The sequence below is a fragment of the Gobio gobio genome, assembly GCF_949357685.1.
Source record: "Gobio gobio genome assembly, chromosome: 7".
In the NCBI taxonomy this organism is placed as follows: Eukaryota; Metazoa; Chordata; class Actinopteri; order Cypriniformes; family Gobionidae; genus Gobio; species Gobio gobio.
Window position 1 is genome coordinate 20,207,519 of NC_137103.1, and position 22,901 is coordinate 20,230,419.

The 22,901-nt window shown below is 39.0% G+C and overlaps 1 protein-coding gene across 1 annotated transcript in view; it reads right to left on the reverse strand.

The window, feature by feature from the left end:
• The window catches only part of tsc22d1 (TSC22 domain family, member 1), a 67,884-nt gene extending 45,195 nt beyond the window's left edge, over nucleotides 1–22,689 (reverse strand). The window contains exon 1 of the mRNA XM_079820990.1: nucleotides 19,564–22,689. Within this exon, the coding sequence (XP_079677116.1) occupies nucleotides 19,564–22,169 (2,606 nt within the window). The 5' untranslated portion in view covers nucleotides 22,170–22,689. The remainder of the gene's footprint in view (nucleotides 1–19,563) is intronic.
• Nucleotides 22,690–22,901: the final 212 nt, after the last annotated feature.

The window sequence follows — 22,901 nt, forward strand, 5'->3', positions numbered from 1 at the left end:
ATTACTCAGCCCCACGGCTGGGTGAATGAAAGCCCTGTGTGTGGGCCCAAAGGAAAGTTCTCCATCAATACTGCATGGCTGTCACTGGATCTGTGTGTTCATGCTGGACACTCTTGAGTGTGTACGGCCTGTAAACAAAAATCAACTGGAGGCTTGAAAACCAATTTATGTACACGAAACTATAAAGGAAAGTAGTCAGACATTCATAACGAACCATTAGGCTTGGTTTGAAATCAAAAGCAGTGCTGGATCACATTGCTAAGACAAGATCAGAACGACGATATTCATTCTTCGACTAGACCTCATTCTGTTTAACGCCATTGTGAGATGCGGCCCATCTTTAACAAGATCTACACAGAGAGGGTGAAAAAAAACATTTGACACTCAGAGCACATCTTGAAAGGACGCCATTCACCGTCAACCTGCTCCCATTCACTGTGATTTACACACAGCCTACCTGATACGGCAGTACACATCCATTCACAGCAGCTAGAATGAGCCCATTTCAGCACTGAGGGCTTAAAATACTCCCTGCAATTTAACCAGTAATTCAAAGCATCAGCTTCACCACTGCTTGGATGATAACCACAGCCATTAGGAGCTTCAGAAGCCAATAGTCAACACAAAAAAAGCTCATAAAGAAGAGTAATCTCTGTATCAGCTCCACCTGTGTGGTACCGCAGACGACAAAACACAATTGTATAACAGCGTCTACATCAGATGAGAAATCATTGCAGCATTCAAAATTAACCCATGATAATGTCTACTTGTAGACCAATGGATTTTCATATAAAGAATAAATAAATACCTTAATCATGGGGTCAAGGTGGGCAATTACCTAATTTTTGCCAGGCAGAAATGATAAAAAAATATATAAAAAAATCAATCAATAAATAATAAATGTAAAAAAATTAAAGTGAAATAATATTAATAGTAATTAATAATAATAATAATAATATTAAAAGAAAATTTAAAAGAAGAAGACAAAAAGAATATGAACTAAATAGAATACATTTTAAAAATCTATATTTATAAATATAGAATATATTTATATATTTATTAGGGCTGTCAAAAAATTGACATATATATATATATATATATATATATATATATATATATATATATATATATATATATATATATATATATATATATATATATATATATATATATATATATATATATATATATATATATATATATATATATATATATATATATATATATATATATATATATATATATATATATATATATATAAGAATTGCAGGTGGGCTCTTTTGACTCGGGCCAGCAAGTAACCAGCCAGAATACCCTAGCAGCTACCTTCATTTTAGCATTGCTCAAGTCTAACTGACTGATCCATTGTTTGTTGGTGTGTTTGGGAAGTGATGGACAGCTTCCAGTTTTGACAGCCTCAAATCAGAGGTAGACGCGGTACAAGACTGAGCAAATGAATGTTATACAAGTCTCTTTCAGAAGTTTGTAGTATTTGTGTCTTGTCCAATAAAAGGCTCTGTGTACAGCGTTTCAGGTTTGCAGTAAGTGAAAAGGCAGGATTCTTGATGCATGTGGGTGGGTTGCCTGAGGGGACATGGCTCTAATTTACAAGGGCCAAACCCAGCGCAGTCAGGGAGCTTCTGGCACCGCGCACTCAAACAAGCCAAGGCAGAAACCCCAGTCATCGGCGGCCATCAGAGGACAGTAAGAGAGGAATGAGAAGGTTGCTATGTCAGTATGGCTGCGTTTACACTGCAAGTCTTAATGCACAGACCTGGGGGGTATTCCAGAAAGCAGGTTATGTGACATACCCGGGTATGTTTAAGAGCAAGTAAGCGGATAACACCAACTTTCGGTTCCAAAAACAGAGGTAACTTTCAGAGTATGTAAGTAGCCTTAGCAACTCACTCTCTGAACATAACCTGCTCCGGAACAGCTCATGTTTCAGGGTTAGTTTGAGTAAGAGGTGTTCAGATGTGTTTAATATAATTAATATAGTTATATTAATATAACTACATTTCTTACATAGCTACAGTTATATAATATACAATATTATATATTAATTCTAAAGCACTATTACAACAAGATAATGTTTAAATGTTAGTTCAATTGTCATCTCACACATGGATCTGCATTCAATTAATTAGCATCAAACAAACAATATAACCTTATTCCCAATGAATAAGAATACTTATTTAACGAAAAGGTCGAAAAAATTATTGCACAACCACCAAATAGGTGGCGATGTGCATTAATTAGGTTACGTAAATCGGCATTAAACAAAAGAAGAAGAGGAAGTATTTTTCTTAGCGTCTGTTTCCATGGTGAATCATTGATTTGTCGCTCTGTTGAGAAGGTCTTGGGAACATACTCGGAGTCGTCTGAACTTACTCCGGGACTCGTTTTTTGGAACCAGCAAACCTCGAGTATGCAAGGTTTGGGTTAATAAACAGGGAGTTTAAGTATAATGTGACGGTAAATTAACCTAGCTTTCTGGAACACCCCCGGGCCTTTTGACTGTGTACGCTTTTGGATTTTTTTTCACTCTAGACACGACTGGTATCCGATATCAATGTTTACATTATTCCCTGGCCAAAATGATTCTGTTGGTGATCGCTTTACTATGCATCGTGGTTGACCCTCTAGTTTCAAATGGCCATACTAAAATGATTTATATAAGGGATGCACAATATTATATTGACAGTTTTTAAATGCTGCCTTGAATTTGTGAATCAACGCAGGATTGCCAGCTTTTCACAACAAAACTAGCCCAATCGCGTCTCCCCACTCTCTAGCGCACGCAGCAGCCTCCACAGCAGCTGAAGCTCCAACAGGTCCTAGTGCCTGCCCGGTAGAATGTTATATATAGCCTATTTAGTGGGGGCGCTGTTGTTATAGTAATAAAATGTAAAGTAGAATACACAAATGAATAGAAGTTACTTCTTTTTCTGAATAAAGCAGTAATGATGTCAAAGCACAAGCATGACACTTGTAAATTAAATACTTATATACAGTTTATTAATCTGTAATACAATTATGAAATGGATGATGAAAAATAATCCAAGGAGCACTAAAATAATTGTATTTTTTGGTTTTATTTGAAGCTAAATACAGCATCAACTGATGCCACCCCCACTTCATGTGCACAAACATTCAATCCAAAAATAAAATATTTAGGTTACAACTGCATCTGTCCGAGATGAAAAATCACTGACTTTATTATTGTTATTTTCAGCACTTTTAATATACTCTTATTATAAAATTAACTTTATTAACATTTATTTATCTTTAACAAGCATCCTTTTAGTAAGGAGACCTCAAAAATCTGAAACCAGAATGAAAAAAAAAAAAGTTTTTGCTCAAAATGGTGGTTTCCAAACAAAGGGAAAAAAAACATATATCGGTATCGGCCAAAATGAGTTGAAAAATATCAGCATATCGGCAAAAATCCAATATCGTGCATCCCTAATTTATATAATTCACATCAGGTGGCCATGATTATTTGCCAGCATGGAGAAGTTAAAAGTTGTAGTTGATGTTTGCAGTGCAGACTGAACGGATATAGACAGGAAAATAACGGTACTTTACTTTTATTTAAGTAGCGCGTTAGATTTCATTTATTTGAAGGAATTGCTGAGAGAGAGACAGAGATGGCTAATTACCTGCATCTGTAATAGTGACGCTTGTTAATTTACAAAAACATCACAGTTATCACCTCATTGAGAAATCACCTATAAATGTAGCTTTCAGTAGTGAAGTGGTTTTGCAAAAAAATGTGTTGATCTTGTGCTGATTTGTGTTTACATGTGCAACAAATTCTGATCCGTTTCAGATGCAGGTTTTTAAAAAATTATTTTATAAAAAAACAAAACAACGTATCAGCAGTGTGAGTGGCGTCAGGATGTTCGCTAACAGTATACCGCTGCTTTACCCCCCTTTGCCGTGAGTATATCGGGGCCTTTATTCTACATTTTAGCTTTGCTGTAGTATATGGCACTGCGTTACATTTACTCTTTTTCTTTTATTCCCTGGCCAGAATCCATCAGGACAGACAGGACTGCTCTAAGGAAGCTACAAGGACTAACCACATCTCTACCACAACCACACTAGGTTTGCATGCATCACAAGGAGGACAATGGGTACACATTTTCCAGTCATCTGTTTTTGTACCATCCCTATTTATCTTGCACTTAGAATAGGATTATAACCCATCCAAAAAAGGCCAGAAAAAAAAAACCAGCTTCCCACTAGACAGAAACACAAAAAAGGGCCTGATTTGTTAAAAGGGACCATTACTGGAAAGTCCCTGTTTTACGCTAGTGCTACAAATACAGATGGCCACAGAACCCATGGGACAGTGTAGCAGGAGGTTGTCTGAGAACACAAGCTCATGGTTACCGTTTCAAACAGTGGCACTGCCCACTGATTCACCCCGCATAGCTAGTACTGCCTGAGACAACAAGTCCTGATACTGCGGATAATTATCAACACTCTGCTGACTCCTGTGATATTTCCACCATGCATGAGACCGAGAGAGAGACAGTGACCGAGAGATACTAGGGATGTGTGGTAAACCAGCACCAAAATACCATCTTATTATCATATTTTTGGTACCTGACTCAGAGTTCTGCTGTTCAGGTCGTGAGACATGAAGCATAAAAGTTAATGCACATATGTGTGAGTCAGTAAATTACTACACTTCCCAAATTTGACATTAATTGATCTATAAATAAAACCCAGATGGTAAAAGCAACATCATCTGTACTCTTGGTATAGTGCAATATTAATATAAAACCTCAAAAATGAAATGCATATGAAAATGACTAACAAAAATAGCTTCTGCAAAACCTGCATTCAACAGGAAACTGATATTTGTGTTTTCTGCTCATATCACTTTTTTTTTATACAAAAAAGGGAACTAAAAATTTAAATTAGATTAATTGCAAATTATTGACATTGAATTAAATCTACTGACATTGCCCAAAGTTGTTTATGTGTTGTCCCAGTAATACATATATTATTTATTAGGGCAGCGCAATTTTAAAGAAAAATACAATATGCGATACCTTGTAAAATAATGCGATATTCGATATGCAATACAATATTGCTTTAAGTGTGTAAAATCTATTTAAATTATATTTTTAAAATATTTAAAAACTGAAAATGATAGATAGAGATCACTACAAGCATCACTACAACTTCTGCAAGTGACCAGCAGTGTTTTAGCATTACATAAAAAGTAAATCTGACAATGTAATTTTAATTTCACTGTAAACAAACCTAAAAAAATTACCAAAAACTCTTTGCTCAACCAGGTAATATATATCAACCTAAAACTTAACATCAAGAACATCCAGGTAAACAAAAACAGCTGAAACTAGGGGTCTTTGTAATTAAAAATAAGAACTAAAAAGACAATAGGACAAATACAATAAAACATAGATAGAAATTAAATAAGTATTTCAGGTAGGCCTACATCAGATCTATTTAGCAGGAGAATTCAAGTAAGAAACAATACAGAAATACAATTGTTGTTTGACAGACAGCAGCAAGTTTACTGTATTAGGCGGCTGTCACTTTAAGAAGTAATGCATGGATCCTATTGACACGCACCCATTTTTATTCCCAACTGATAACTTTCACTTAAGACATAATTTTTATAGCATCAAATAACTAACTAAAACCAAACTTATTTTAAAAATGAACACTTGAAATTGAATCAGTGTGATAAAAACGGACTACAATGACAGAAGCCATCTTTGGGGGAAAATTATTTGAAGTGTAATTTGATTGTTTAGTTTGTCTCAGGTCCATTAGAATACATGGAGTGGCGGGGTTAGGAGTTATATTGGGACCAACCACCTGGGGGCGATCGAGACGCTCTGGCTTCAGTACGGCAGGCTTGGTGTCAACCTAAAACTTTGACCTTTCACAACGTTTTGAAGTAGCCTATTAAAATCATTCAGATATCGATATGCACATCACGATATGTACATTTGCAATATTCCAAAAATGTTGATATATCATGCAGCCCTATCATTTATACTGGTATAATACAGGGCAAAATGTAGGTAATGATTACGCCCTAGAACTGACATGACCCCGGATGAGAAAGCAGCCCAGAAGCCCCTGTAAAAGATCTCTTCTTTATTCATGCCTCCTTGAAAACCACCATGACAGAGCACAGCAACTGATATTCTGCCAGACTCGAACTAAGGCTAGGCATAAATTTGCATACGCATTCTGCAGCTAGTCCAAAAACAACCAACCAAGCAAACAATAATTCTTAAGTCCTTTGATTCGGTTTTCCAGCACAAAGAAGCGTGGCGTGGTTTTAAAACGGGAACTCGCAGCCCAGCTTCTCCAGAGCCAGTGCGAGAGTGATGAAGACACGATTGTCTCTGGAAGGCTTATGCTAGGGGGTTTTAGGGCTGCCGGTTGCTATAGCAGCTCGGTGGCAGCTCAGACAAGCGGGCAGACCAGCGCAAAGGACAGGGATGGGCAAGCGCGGGGGTTTGCACAGAAAACGCGAGATGGCCGTCGGCCAGGCGACACTGGCAGTGTGGCTGAAACAATGACTCAGTGCTAATGGCTCACAGCGGCACGCTGTATGCTAAATACAGAGGCCGGCCCTCATTCAGCCACCTCGCATAAGAGAGAGGGATTACTTTGGACAAAGTGTTGGGAGAACGACGATAAACCCCATCGTGACTAGAGCATACTTTGCAATCGGATGGGACTGCATCAAATAAAGGCGACTCCATAAGATGAAGGAGTTCACTTGAGCTCCATGCTTTTGTTCTCAGCATACACTGAAAGATCAATTCATTCATATTTTCAACCCAGCCGTAATAACCGATCAACAATCATCATTTGGTTGTCGTCCACCTATGAGCAATGATTTAGACTCGGGTGTCTGAGAACTGTAACAGAGATTCATTTGCAGTCCAAGCTGCTTGCTTTTTATCTGGTATTAGGAGTTTAGAATTGTGCAGAGGTGAGAACTTGACTGGCAGATAATCTGTGGCACACATGGTGTTTGTGGCAGGGATGGGGAGGAAGTGGAGATAAGACACTCTGCACAGATGGAGCAATGCCTCAGGGAGCGAGCAAGGTGATTGGTGGGAAACTATTCCCACTGTCAAAGATGATCAATCCTTCAACCGACAGGCAATTAATACAGTCTTGTAAAAGTTTATGTTAAGCACTAAAAGGCAATTAAATAAATGTCAGTTTCACATTTATCAGAGAACAATAAATCCTGTTTAAATTAGAAGCCGTCCAACGCGAAAGGGAGTCGAGGAAATGTGTTGTTCAGCAGTCGCCATGTTTTCCACGCTGACCTCATTTCACTCGGTCCAGCCTGGTGATACAAGAAGAGGATATCTCATTGTACATGTTTAACAGAGCAAGAGTGCGGCATGGGCACATGCTCAAGGTTGCATGCGAGATTTCCTGCCCAGTCTGAAACCACAGAGAGAGGCAGCTTTCCAACTCTGCTGACTCACGTGCCGACTGCTCTTAGAAAGCCAAAATAGGAAGGGATCAAACTTTCTACAGGCTGTAGCTCAGGCATGAATAACGACTTGGACTGGGTGGGGAGAGGTTTCATTTCAGAGCAGCAATCTGGATTTCTCTGTATGCATTTTAAACGGGTAGCAAAGGATTGACCTTTAAAGGCACAGTTCACCCAAAAATGAAAATTACCCCATGATTTACTCACCCTCAAGCCAATCAATGTGTATATCGACATTGTTCTTTCAGACGAATACAATCGGAGCTACATAAAAAAAATGTCCTGGCTAATCCAAGCATTAAAATTGCAGGCAAAATTTTGAAGCCCAAAAAAAAAAGCATCCATCCATTATTAAAGTAATCTATACGGCTCCGGGGGAGTGTGGGGTTCTAATAAAGGCCTTCTGAAGCAAATCGAAGGGTTTGGGTAAGAAAAATATCCATATTCAAAACAAGTTCAAGTTTTTTTACCACCTTCTGTATTCAACTTATTCCGTATTGAACTCTCATTCCTGCTTTTTTATTTTCCGTCGGTCTTAGTACACGATGTAACTATACACATCACAACATGTAAATAGGAAAATGTTGGCTTTATTTTGTCACTTATTGAGCAGTAGGCTAGCTGGAGCCATTTACCTCCAGTCTTTGTGCTAAGCTAGGCTAGCGGTGGGTGCGTCAGACAGAGTTATGGCATGCACGGAGATGAGAATGGTATGGACTTATCTAACTCTGGGGGATATGGTGAATAAGTCCCAAAAAGTCAGCGTGCTCCTTTAAGAAAGTTTAACACCTCTCACAGTTCAAAACGCTTACGCTACATCCGACGTTATCAACGTGCCAGTTACGCTTTTTCATTAAAGGTCCTAAAGGTGAAAAATACTGTTTTTTTACACATGAAACATGAACACGTTGTATTGCACACTGTAAACACAATCAAAGCTTCAAAAAAACACGAAAAACGGGACCTTTAAGTTGAATAGGGAAGGCGGTCTGGCCGGGAAGCTAGATGTTTTTACTTTATAACGTGTTAAATAAGGATATTTTTCTTACAAAAACCCATTGATTTGCTTCAGAGGGCCTTTATTAACCCCCCCTGATCCGTGTGAATGACTTTTATAATGGATGGATGCACTTTTTTGGGCTTCAAAATTTTGGTTGCCATTCACTGCCATTATAAAGCTTGGAAGAGCCAGGAAATTTGTTAATATAACTCCGATTGCATTCGTCTGAAAGAATAGAGTCATATACACCTAGGATGGCTTGATGGTTGAGTAAATTATGGGGTAATTTTCATTTTTGGGTGAACTATCCCTTAAACTATCCCTAAAAGTAAAAAGTATGCAGCTTTATCATTACATGTCAGATAAGAGCACTGGAGTTTGGAAGATAAAAAAGAGAAACGTGTGTGTGCAATAAAAGCATAGATCTTTTGTTTTACACTAATTTAGTCCATTTCAAAAAAAATTTAGACGACAATAGAAAAAAAAAAAAAAAACACGGACATAATGAAACACACACAAGAGGCAGAGGCTTGGTTATGCAAATACCTCATACATTTAAAAACAGATCTACTGAAGAGAAGAATAAAACAATACCCGTCCCCAACGATCTCAACAGATCTACTGAAGAGAAGAATAAAACAATACCCGTCCCCAACGATCTCTGAATGCAAACTGCTAATTCCTCTCGCTGCTGAACAAACATTATTAAAAGCAATGGAAATAAAATTAAAGAGGCTCCGCACTGCAATCATTTTGCCCAGCAGATCAAAGGAGGACGTTAATTGTCTGCTAAAACATGACAATGCAACAGCCAGGAGGTTGTTTTGCTTGGTCTCCATTCTGCTGTCCAGAGAGCACTTAAACTCGGGCCAGATGAAAATATCCACTTGGCAAATATGCTTTACAAGTAATAAAACGTGTTGCTGCGCCTTGGCTCTTTCCTTTACGCTTTTTGTAGGGGCTTCAAAATAATGAAATGTTTACATGTGAATGTGTTGCATAGCAGCAGCCGCCCAGATGAGATTCCGTCTGGACAATTGAACAGAGCCGAACATGGCCAAAGAAACATTCAACACAACAATTTTGATGTAACTTTGATGTGCACCTCGTGTGCATTCAGAAAACGTACAATTGGAGATTCATTGGAGAAAAACCATGCCAATCAGGAGATGTACCAAATCATTCGAGGATCGTATGTTGTCACGTTTGGCAAAGAATATGAAAGCCAGCAGATTTCAAACCTGAAAAGGGTTGAGACAAGCGCAAATGCCTGTTGTGAATGTGAGAAACCAGTTCAGCTGAGCTCATGAGGTCTCTGCCCCTATTAGCTTTCAGTCCCTAAAGTACTTTGCTGTGCTCTATGCTCTCGGGTTTGGAAAGACAGGTTCTAATCCAAATGACATCATCCTAAAAAAAAAAAAAAAACAAGAAGAGAGAGACAAAGAGAGAGAGGGACATGCATACAAAGAGCCTTCTCTAGTCTAAAAAAAAAAATACTTCAAAAGTACAGGATCTTGTCTTGCGTTACAGCTGCAGAGTGACTCTTCTGATGTCTGGTAATAATGTGGCTAAAAACCACATTAAAGGGAAAGTTCGCCGATAATGAAAATGTTATCATTTACTCACCCCCTCATGTCATTCCAACCTCTATTTTTACCCATCCGTGAAAAAAAAAAAGAGCTGGTTGAGCAGTTTTGTTGCATCCAACAAAAAAAATCTTGATTGATATCATCTAGCTTCAATATAACTAAATAAAATAACAATAAAAGGAACATTATAAACATGGTCCACTGGGCTTATGCTCTATTCTGCAGCCATACGATGGCCTAGTGTGAAGATCAGGCCGAAATTTAAGCATTTATTAGGGCCCTATGACACTCCACATGTACTTCATCACCAGAGCTGCTCTGAAAGCATTTCACCATTTTGTCATATCATACACACAAAGTTCTTCAAAACAACCCGGAAGTTCAGCTAACTTGAAGAAATTGTAACAAAAATATTACTTTTGTATAGTAATAATATTCCTATAATTAATAATAATGCATAATATAATAATGTATTGAAACCATTTTTTCCATGTTTTAATTTTCATTTAATTACATTTTAAAAGATTAAAATAGAATTTCTGAAACAATATATATCATTTCATAGGGCCTTATTATTGCAAAAAGTTAAGTGTTATAAATGATTAGGTCAAGTTTGATTAATTAAATTAATAAGACATGCTTTGTGATTATCAAAAGTGAATTAAACCATAAAAATCCATCATGTTGTAAACTATACAGGGGAACCCCAACTACCATAATATTTATAACTAGGGCTGGGTTTAAAACATTTTTTTTTTTTAAATCTCGATTTTAAATCGATACATTTTTATGAACCGATATCGATTAGTCATCATGTTTTCAGTTGATGAATGAATGGAACATTGTAGCGCGCCTCCCATCCAATAATCTTTGTGCTTTGTTACTATTCAAATGAAACAAAGATTTTAAATTACGTCCATTTTATTATGAAATTCAAAAACATAAATACCGTTTTGGCGTTGTGTCGTGAGGTCGCTCTGGCGCAGCTCAAGAGAAGTGCCTGAACTGATCTTTTCTTCCGCCTTTTTACACCAGTTACAGTGTGAAATAAACATGAATGGGTATCTAAAAGTGTGTTAAAAGGTAGAGTATATCTTACCGAAATCCGTATCGTCACATGGAATCGCTCAGTGTTTCAACCGTGGAAAGACGTCAGTAAAACAGCTTGTATAGAATGTCATGTAACGTCACATTTATCTCAGAAAAACCATATCCAGTGTCCATAAACTCGTTAGTGAGCTAGAAAGGAGCATTTTGCTAAATATATGCACAATATTACATATTTATTATAATTTTAATGTTTTTCAATATTTAATGCACGTTTGAATAAATCTGGTACGTTATTAGCCTGGGAAAACCCAGACAACTTCCGGCAAATTTAGATTTGCTCTGCAAGTAGTCTGGCAAAGACCCCATTCAAACCCATTTCTAAACCCTAGAAATCGCGGCACCAATTACAAACGTTTGAGCGGGCTTTAGACGTTGACGACAGCGCGGCGACATTGAAGCAGATTTGCCGCTACTGTGGAGCATCACTCGTTCGAATCAGCTATCGCGTCTGTTTTAAGCGATTTAAACTTTTCCTTTTCGTTAAAACCCGAGCAAAGAACAACACTCGAAGCCTTCATATCTAAAAAAGATGTTATCGCTGTCTTACCGACTGGATTCGGCAAAAGTCTGATAGTGTTAATGTTTTATAAAATGTAGTTTTAAGTCCTTTTCAGGCGTGAATGTAGTTGTTTAAAGCTCAAATATGTGGTTTATTTATAAAGAGAGCGCCTTTTTTAAAATTTTATCTGCCGTTTTCGGAGTTGTGAGCGCCAGTGGTTCAGCGGCGCTCAATTGATCATTGAGCCCGCCGAGAGGCGCCTTTCCTCGGCCAGTCCTTCTGCCGCTGGCTCTGATGGCTCTGTAGTGGTTAAACCGTCTCGTCTTGTGTAGATCTAATGGCTGATCTTTGCTCTCATTAATCTATAATTTGTTCCTAGACAGATCGTTTTGTCTGAGGGCAAAGTGAAGTTTCATAACTTTATATTTTTAAGATATTAAACTTTACCGTTGTAGTCTCCTAGCGCTGACTTTGACTGAATTGCTTTATTTATTGTATAGCTTCTTATAACTTTTACTTATACTTTTATGATTGCTATGGATGATCACACAAACTGACATTTAACAAAAAGAGACTGGGTTGTGTTTTGTGTCATATTTAATTTATTACAGTGATAATCATAGCCTATATTATGTGTGTGTGTGTGTGTGTGTGTGTGTGTGTGTGTGTGTGTGTGTGTGTGTGTGTGTGTGTGTGTGTGTGTGTGTGTGTGTGTGTGTGTGTGTGTGTGTGTTTTTAAATGTAAACGAAAAGAGGCTGGGTTTTTTATATTTCGTTTTGTTATAAACATGCATTGAAGATAATATGCATTGCCTGCACTACATATACAAATATATACTGAGTGATACTGTCAAGAACGCTGCTTGTCCATTAGCAGACTAGGCGGACTAGTTTCCTCCCGTCCTCGGGAGTTCATTCTCCGGAGTCAAACTTGGTAAGTCACGGAAGCAAGTCAGAAGTTCGCGTACGAAATATGTCATAAAAAACACCACTGCCTCATTTCATAAAAAAAAATTAATAATAATTAAACATAATAATAGCCACACGAATGTGGTTCAGGCAACGCATAGTTAGGCCTACATTGATTATCTTATATATTTATAATAAAACGAAGTATAAAACACCATGCCTCTTTTCGTTTACATTTTAAAAATAATATATTAAACATTAATATGTGGTTTAGGTAAGGTGACCAGATTTCTGAAATGGAAACCGGGGACATTTCCTATTTGAGAACACAAGTACAGACAAGAACGCATATTGAGAAACGGCCAGAGTCTCAGATGTTTCTCCGTCGCTCTGCATACGTCATCTCCCTCATCGCTCTGATTGGTTTGAGGTCTATCCAATTACGCCGAGAGGCATTTGAGCGACGCCGTTGGTGACGCCCCTTTGGAAATGATTTGTCTATGAAGCTTTGCCAGACCATAACTCAGTTACTACTGAGAATGGTCTGGTTTTAACCAGGCTAGCAAGTTATGACAGCCCCCATTTAAATTTAATTTCAAAAAACGAATTAGAGTAGCAATATGATTATGTAGTTGTAAAAGTAATCATAACTTTATTATAAAAAAAACAATTGAGTGTAATTGAAGTGTTTGTATACAAACCAGTTAATTTTTACCTTCAATTTTACCTTTTACCTTATAGAAGGCTAATGTACTACCAACTGACTCCATAGTTTACAGCATTGTTTTCCTTGAGAAAATTTGCCATGTGTTATACCCGATCTGTCCAAAATAATCAATATTGAAGCGGAACCGAATCGAGATTTTTTTGTGTGTCAATACACAGCCCCGTTAATTAAATAAGGAAGTTATAACAACAATAATGTTACATGTTTTAAGATAATTATGTTTCTATTTTTTTAAATATAACATTTAAAGTGGCTGTTATAAAAACAGGAAAGATTTATTCAAACATAATATTGATTACTTAACCGGGTAAGTAAAAATACAATGAATATGAAATTGAATATGCATTGATCATCAATATTATGTTTGAATAAATCTGTCCTGTTTTAATGACAGCCACCATTTAAATATATTTATCAAAATGGTCCTCTCTAGAGTTCATTTTTCTAGCTTACTAATGAGTTAATGGACATTAAATGGCTGTTCTGAGGTAAATATAACAGTATGTGACATTGTTTACAAGCTGTTTTATTGACACTGATTGAGCGATGATACATTTCAGCAAGTCTTTCTATATATTTAAACATACCTTCTGATGTTCATTCATGTTTATTACGTGCTGTAACTAGTAGTAAAGACAGAGATGATTGCTCTGCACTGCCACTTCAATTGAATGACAGCGATTTGTCACGCCATATTAAAGAGCGCCAAAACAGCACTAATTGTTTGAATTTCATAATAAAATTGACAGAACTAGAAAGCTGCCTTTGATCCATATAAAAAGTAACAAAGCTTAATGAGATATTTTGGATTGGAGATGTGCTACAAAAAAAACTGAAAATAGCAGAGACCAAAAGATCTATTCTTGAGATTTAAAAATGAGTAAAATGAGAATCTATTAATCTAAAAAAAAAAAAAATAATAACCCTGCCCTAGGGCCTAACAGTGTTATTTTGTTAACTTAATAAATTGTTGTTAAAGTGTTGGTTTCATGACTTCAATTCATTAGACATACTTTGATTACTAAAATTTATTTCACCATTAAAACAATCCAGAAAAAAAAAAAAAATAATGGATTTCATTGGGCCCAACTTTGTTCACTGATAATGTTCCCCTGCATAGTTTCATTCGTAATGCGCAGCTCGTCTAAAGGTGTGGCGTCATTGAGGGCAAATATCATATGTTCATGAGTATTTCGTTGGAATACAGAGACTTAAGTTTCAGTCTTTTTTTCAAATATAATTATTGTATGGCTTCAGAAGAGTCAACAGCACCCAAGTAGGCCTGTTGCAATAATCAATATATCTCACAATATATGTACATGACCTCAATTTTTTTGTGATGCAATATATCGCCCATTATGATTACATGATAATGAATGTCACCAACATTTTACTCGATTGTGCTGTCATCGTGTATGTTTTCCGTGACGGAGGCAAAAGTGGTTCTCGGGCAGTTCCTTCATACATAGAGCGGATATCGACAGGTGAAAAAAAGGCACCATTTGAGGCGTTATAGTGTTTTCCTAACAACTACTGTTTGGAAGAATAAGCCCAAATGGACTTAATTTCAAAGCCGCAATCCCCTGTTCCGGTGCACATATAAATGTCAACGCAGAATGACGAGTGTTAAAGCCATTTCACAAGGGGAAATGTTTATTTACTATTTATTCAATTTTTTATTTTATTTTTTTATTTAGGATAATATATATTTTACCCTTAATTTCCATGATCTAAAGAATTAAAAGGTTGTCATTTGAAAATGTGTAGGTCTACTTGCATTATTATGCTGTTATATTATGATTATATATTCAGTGGCATGAAATAGTCTTAAAATGACAATAATATCGTTTATCGCAATTATTTGGGACGATATATCGCGAAACAAAAAATAGTTATCATCGTGACAGGCCTACACCCAAATCACATTTTTATTGTGCTTTTTTGTCATTTTTGGAGCTTGACTGTTCCATGAATGCTCTGTGGAAAAGAGCAGTTCTGCCATTCTGCCTAACATCACCATGTTCGATGGAAGAAAAAAAAGGAGTGGGTAAATGATTATTTTCATTTCTGGGTGAACCATCCCTGTAATGGAGATGGGGAGAGCAGGGAAAATGAATATCACTAAGGGACCAAGAGAGAAAGCATACACAAACTGCCGCTTTAAGTTCTGCCACGTTATCTGCTCTGGCCCGATCTGGCCAAGCGAAAGCATTTCCTCTCCTATCCCATTCCACAGGGTCATTAATTGGAGAGATAATCTACTTGATCTCTACACAATGAGTGATTCATTGAGACTCACATGTGTGGCTTTTATCACTGCCAAGAGCAGATTACATTGAAAAAAAGCAAATGTGAGATGATAATCTTTCTATACGAGGCTGCCAGTCAACACTGTGACCTAAGAACAGTATAAAAAAAAGATTGAAATAATTTGCGCTGACTTAATCTGTTATTGAGCAAGAGCAAAGAGGGAGAAAACTGAAGGATCTCATCCTGTATAAGTGGCCTCATGCTTTACACCAAAAACAACACCAGCTGATTGTCTTTCACAACACAGAAATAAAACAATGAAACTGGTTGAAATTAAATTACTTGGAGAGGAAAAAGCTTTTCCTGTATTTGATTTTAAATGGTTGGCTCTCTTGTAGGCAGTCCTTGTCCAGTAGGCAGTCTTCAACCAAACACAATCATACCAAAAATATGACACCGGTGAAAAAGCACATCTATGATACACACAACACAGCAATTCCCACAGGATAGGACTTGAATCCAACAGGTGTGTTAGTCTTCCACATCATGTTGATCACATGATTAAACTCAAAAGATATTAAACGTGTCAAGCTGTCAACATGCCAAGATACATTTACCAGTAAACTTAGTATTCAGTCAGTGTATATGTGACCATGGACCACACAATTTTGTAATTTATACATCATATGAAAATAAATAAGCTTTCCATTGATGTATGGTTTGTTAGGAGAGGACAATATTTGGCAGAGATACGACTATTTGAAAATCCGGAATCTGAGGGTGCAAAAAAAACCTAATATTGAGAAAATCGCCTTTAAAGTTGTCCAAATGAAGTCCTTTGCAACGCATATTACTAATAATAATAAATTTGATACATTTATGGTATGAAATTTACAAAATATCTTCATGGAACATGATCTTTCTTTACTTAATATCCTAATGATTTTTGGCATGAAAGAAAAATTGATAATTTTGACCCAAACAATGTATTGTTGGCTATTGCCACAAATATACCTGTGCAACTTATGACTGGTTTTGTGGTCCAGGGTCACATGTTTGCAATGATTTTGCTGCTAATACACAAAGTAACATTGTGAATATGACGCGTTACACTTTATTTCGAAGGTCCACTTTGGACATTCTTCTAAGTAACTTTGCAATACATGTCAACTAACTCTCATTAGAGTATTAGTAGACTGTAGTAAACTTATAGTAGACTGTTAGGTTAGGGTTGGGTGGTGATCAGGTAAGTAATAGAAGTTGACATGTAGTTGCAAAGACACTTACAGTCAGTAGAATGTCTATTGTTAACAGATAATCTACTAATACTCTAATGAGAGAGTTAGTTGACATGTAGTTGGAAAGTTACTTTCCATATTATGATTTTAAAACAGCCATTACAATTCCTGAAGAATGTTTCAACTTGCAAGCATTAGAGTGTTTAGACAGGCGTTTAAAGTATCTGATTTAACATTAAGAGTTTATAAATTCATTGAATATTAGTACGACATCGGAATCGGCCGATAAACGCTTAAAATATTTCATAACGATATGATACGTGTTGACATGTGCCTGCAATAACTCACGTGTGCAAGGAGTGCTATAGCGATAAGATCATGTCAGCAGTGTGGTCATTATTGAAGTGAACTTGTATGTCAACAAGCAAAAACATTGCATGTATGGTGATTTATATTGACAGTTTTTAAATATACTATTTAAAGTTACTTCTTTTTCTGAATAAATAAAGCAGTGTATAAATTAATAAATAATGATGTCTTAAATCACAAGCATAGCACTTAAATAATTGTATATATAGTTTATTAATCTGTAATATAATTTTATGAAATGGATGATGAAAAATAATCCAAGGAGCTCTAAAACATTTTATTTGAAGCATCAACTGATGTCATGCCACCCCCACTTCATGTGCACAAACGTTAAATCCAAATATATAATATTTAGGTTACAACTGCATCTGTCTGGGGTGAAAAAAGACTTTATTGTTATTTTCAGAGCTATTAATATATCTTATTATAAAATATTTTTTTTTACATTTATATATCTTTAACAAGTATACTTTTAGTAAAGAAACCTCAGAAATCTGAAACCAGAATGGAAAAAAAAAGTTTTTGCTCAAAATTCTGTTGTTTCCAAACAAAGGAAAAAAAATAAACGTGTATCGGCATTGGCCAAAATGAGTTGAAAAATATCTGCATATTGGATATCGGCAAAAATCCAATATTGTGCATCCCTATTGAATATTCAAACTATGTTTCTATCAAGGGTTGGGCGATATGACAAATCTTATAATCATGATAGGAGTAATTTTATTTCACAATAACGATATATCACAATATAGCTATTTTTGCTTTGCTATATCTGGTAAAGACTACAGTATTTAAAATAGCATATATGCATTAGTTATATTCTCAATTTAATTTACAGAGCAATCCTTGCAAAGTGTTTAGTTTAACTATAGAAAAGGATTAGTGTGCGTCGCACTCACAACAAGACTCGCAATGGGGTGGCGCTCCATCACGATGGACGATGACATCGCAGAAGACCATCTAGTTGTGGCTGACAATAAGAGCTGACCAACAATTTACAAGACCATTAAGTGCAATACAAGTGTGATCTCAATCCCAGTGAGGGTCTGATATTTTGTGACCACAACATTTTGCATTATGTGTGAACACAGATCTGGTCTGCGTTGTTCAGACACTGTTATACAGTGAAGCCAGACAATAAAAGCTTTGAGCAAGATTATGACTAACACCTGAAAGAAAAAAAGCAGTGCGCACTGTGACAAAACTGTCTGTTTCAATAAGGAGCGTAAGATTACAGAGCACTCTGTCATCCCCTGGACATCTGTTAGACAAGCTCTGTCAAGCACAGGAAACTTTACTTATGAACAACTCATAAACATAGCACAGTATAAACACGCATGCCTGTTTCTTCTGAACATCTTAAGACAAATGCAAACACGTGTCACACTGTTCAAGCAGTACGTTTAAAAGTATGTATATGCATTGCAACCTGGATTATTAAGTATGACGTGCAGAACTTGCTTTCATATGTAGGTTAAATTTTTGGCCTTGCAGTAAGACGACAAAAAAAAAAGCTACAGTTTCTGACTTTTAAAAAAATGCTGAGATCTACTAAATAGTACATCTGTATGCAAAAACGAGAGAAAACCAGACACTTCAGTGATCTATTTTGGGTTTAACTGTGTTACAGTTTGAAGAAAAGAAGTCACAAATGATAATCATTCAAAAAGCATCCGCAGCAAGCTAAATTTTTTGCCAGTATGGAGTCCTAAAAGCATATTTACAGCTTTTAGTCCTTAAAATATGTTAGTTTTGATGCCACCTATATACTATTGTATCCCTTAAACACTTCAATTTCACTTTTAGCTGATATACACATTTAAAAAGTCCATATCATTCTCTTACTAAATACTAATCACTCATCATACAATAATTTTGTCTAATCAAAATCTAGAATGAGAAAGAACCTCCCACTAATACTCCTATTATTAACTATCAATAGCAAGCACCAATTATTAATGTTTGTGGCTGTGATTTAAATGAAAGGCTATTGGCCCCTGTTTCAAAAGTAAATGTCAACAGTGCGCAAAAAAAAAAAAATACTGCACTCTGAAGTGATTTCATGGGGTCTTTAAAGGCAGACTGACACTTTGTAGAGCAAAGCATTTACCTTTCTATTTGTAATACCACTGTAACTGTCTATAGTTTTGAATTATGAAAAATATGGCATCCTAAATATGCTGTGATATGTAATGCACAACGCCATCCTTTATGTTTATAGCACTGCATTAAGCGTCATACTGCTTAAAAGTGTCATCACCCGCTGCCTGAATGTGTAATATTTACAATTCCAACTTTATTTAAAAAACGCAAATGAAATGCAAAAAGAGTGAATAAGCAATGCAATGAAACTTACCCATCATCTTCTCCATCCACAGGTAAGCTCTTCAGCAGGCTGGCGGAGGCAGTTAAGGCACTGACTCCACTGCTTCCCTCTGGACCGCGGGAGGTGCCGGTCTGGGAGGCAAATTCACCACCAGCTGGCTTGGGTTGCATGAGCAGAGCCTGGTGCTGTAACAGAAGGAGCTGGGCATCCTGCAGCGTTGTGGGCATGACTGCAGGCTGCGGCCCTGTCTCTTTGGAGCCATTCTGGATCAAACTGGACTGGGGATCACTCTGAAGTTTAGGAGGAACGCTTGATGAGGTCACGGCCGGGACAAACTGGCCGCCGCGGCCTTGACCGCTGAGCTGTGACTGCTGCTCCATGGAGGGTTGAGAGGTGAGCTGCTGCCCCGGGGTCTGCTGTATGAGACCGGTGCCGGACTGGACCAGCTGCGGCACGACCTGGACCATCTGCGCGGCGGGTGTCTGTTGTGGCTGCAGGAGCCCTTGCAGATGAGGTTGAGCAGCAGGGGGTTGCACAGTGCCCACGGGCTGCTGCGAAGCGGCGATCAGCTGACTGTTCCCTGCCACCGCCGGGATGGAGGCGGGCAGGTGGGGCAGTGTTTGTGTTGACCCAGGTGGCACGGTGTTCATGACCTGCTTGGATTGAGGGAAGTCAGGTGGCAGGCTGCCTCCCTGGATTAAGGGGTTAACATGAGCTGGTGCTACCTGGGCCGGTGCAGCTGGCTGCTGTGCGGGCGTGTAGCCCATCTGCTGCTGGGTCACCACAGGCAGAGCTTGAGCAGGAGAGGTTTGTGCTGCCTGTGCATATGTCAGTTTGGGCATATGAGAGGGCACGGCGGCAGACGAATGGCCGATTGTGGTCTGCAGGCCTCCGATAGTTGCAGACGGCTGCTGAATGCTCGCCGGCATCTGAGCTACAGCATTAGTCTTAAGATGAGCATGAACTAAGTCCTGGGGTTGCATCTGAGACATGGACACGCTAGAAGATGAGTAGTCATGCTTTTGAGCAGCGGGCTGCTGGAAGGTCTGTTTCACAGCTGAGGGGCCGCCCGTCTCTCCGCTGCCCAGACTTTCAGTATAATGGCTAGCCGAGCTGCTGACGGAACTCCCACTGACAGACTCTCTGTCCGGACACGCAACACTCTCAGGCACAAACTGGCGAATGCTTTCGACCGTTCTGGTGCTGGGGGCATTTTCAGAGGACGCCGTGCTCGGGGCATCCTTGTCGTAATAGTCAGTGCACGTCCACCTACCCTTCTTAAAAGGCTCAGAGGTAGAGTCCAATTTGACCACTCTGAAACGTGAGCTGGTGGAGGCAGGGGTAGGCACTTGGGCCTGCTGAGGCTGAGCGTTCATCACGGGTGCAGAGGGAGCAGGCATTGCATGCTGGCCCATGACAGCTGGCCCCACCTGCCCTCCGCCTGTTGAAGCGACACCGCCGGACACTGTGGTAGCAGCGGCGATGCCCATGCCGATTATTCCACTGGGAATGTGTGTCAAGTTTACAGTTTGGTTACTAATACTATTCAAAGCAGGGGAGTAGTTTACACTGCTACTATTGGTACTCTTGCCACCCACAGCAGGCACACTGGTGGAATTTAACATGCAAACATTATTTGTTAAAGGTTTACCAGTACTAATTGTGGCACCTGAAGTCACGTTGATCATTCCAGTTCCTGAGGCGACAGTAGCCAAAGGCTGACCGATGACACTGGTCGTGCCAACAGAAGCATTCGCAATCAATCCTCCCACATTTGAAGGCATTTTCTGGCCTGTGCTAGCTAAAGCTGCAGAACTTGAGCTCACTGAAGATGTGACTGCAACTCCCAAAGGAATCCCGATCTGTGTCCCACCAGCGGGGTGGGCTTTTTTAGAGGAAGCAGGATTATGGTGATGATGGTGAACTGTCCCATTAACCATAGTGCCATGCAGGTGTGCTTGAGTGAGGATGGGTGGCTGGTTGGGCGACACGGCCCCCGGGGTCTCCGCCTCATGGAAGTTATTCAGCGTCTCCTCTGAGGAGCTCCTTTCCGGTCCTCCTGCATTGTTGGTCTGTGAAAGGGAGGCGTCCATGATCTCTGAGGATGACAAGTCCTCGGTGTGGGACTCGTCCAGGTCGTCACAACTCTCTGTGTCTTCTGTAATGCTGTTATTGGTGCTGACAGATGTCTGAGCGGGTGTAACGCTGGTGATCTGAAAGCCACTCTTCTTCTTCATCTGAGCCACTGCAGTGGGCAGAGTTTGGGGAAACATAGGGGTCTGCAAGGGGATATTGAGGCTCTGGGGAGGGTTCTGGGGCCCAAGCGAGGATGCGGCCGGTGTTTGAGACTGAATCAGCACCGGTGGTGAATACTCATCCCCCAGCATTAAGTTGTTACTATTAAGGCTGGTGCTTCCCGTAGTTGTCAATGAGGAGGAACCACCTACCGTGGTGCTACTGCTGTCCCGTCTGGGTAAACTCATGGGGTAGACCATTTTTCGGGCGCTGCCGGAGTCTCCTGATCGGTCGTGGTGATTCATTTCTGAAGGATAGTCCCTGACAAAGTTATAAATACAGCTCAAGAGAACAAGCTCTTTTTGGGAAGAAACTTGAAGCCGCTCGAGTAATTTCCACATAAAACCAACACTTTCCAGTAACTGCCACGATAATTCCACTTGAGGTGTATTTAAATGTCCACCATGAGGAGCAGGCTAATGCCAATGCTAAGTTAACAGTCGCTAGCGAGCTAGCTTACACGGATTCGCTTCAGCTGTTGTTGTTTTCAAACGGTTATCCTCGCAAAACCATTCAGCACAGCATAACGGTGAAGTTTAAACGAGAAGGAGTCGACACAGACGGCCGGGGCGATCGATATCCAACCTTACAACGACAGTGTCTCTCCCCATCACAGTTCAAACTGCCAGGCGCATTTTCAATTGTTGTCTCGCAGAAATCACACGAAACTAAGTCCTTCAGCCAGCGTCAGATGACAGAGAGAACCCGAGCAACTCAGCGCTGCCCAGCTTTATTCCATCCCGTGCTTTCTTTTGTTTTAGTCCTGTGTTGGCGCTATGTCTCTCTCCCACTCTGGTCCTATTCACCAGCTGCCTCCTTGTAATGTAGCCTGTGCTAGTGCTATCAGCCTGTGACGAGTCCCCGAAAGGGGGAGGAGAGCGCGATAACATGGCGACCGCGCATGGCAGTTCACGTTCACAGCGGCCAGACATAAAGCCGAGAGAGTCTGGCAATGATGGGCGGAGGGTAGGGTGGTGGTGGGGGGGGACTGGGTTTCCTAGAAACGGCTGGCGAAGAGTTCCGATAAACCTCGAATGAAGCCGAGTGCAGTCGAGTGTGTTGGTGAGGGACGT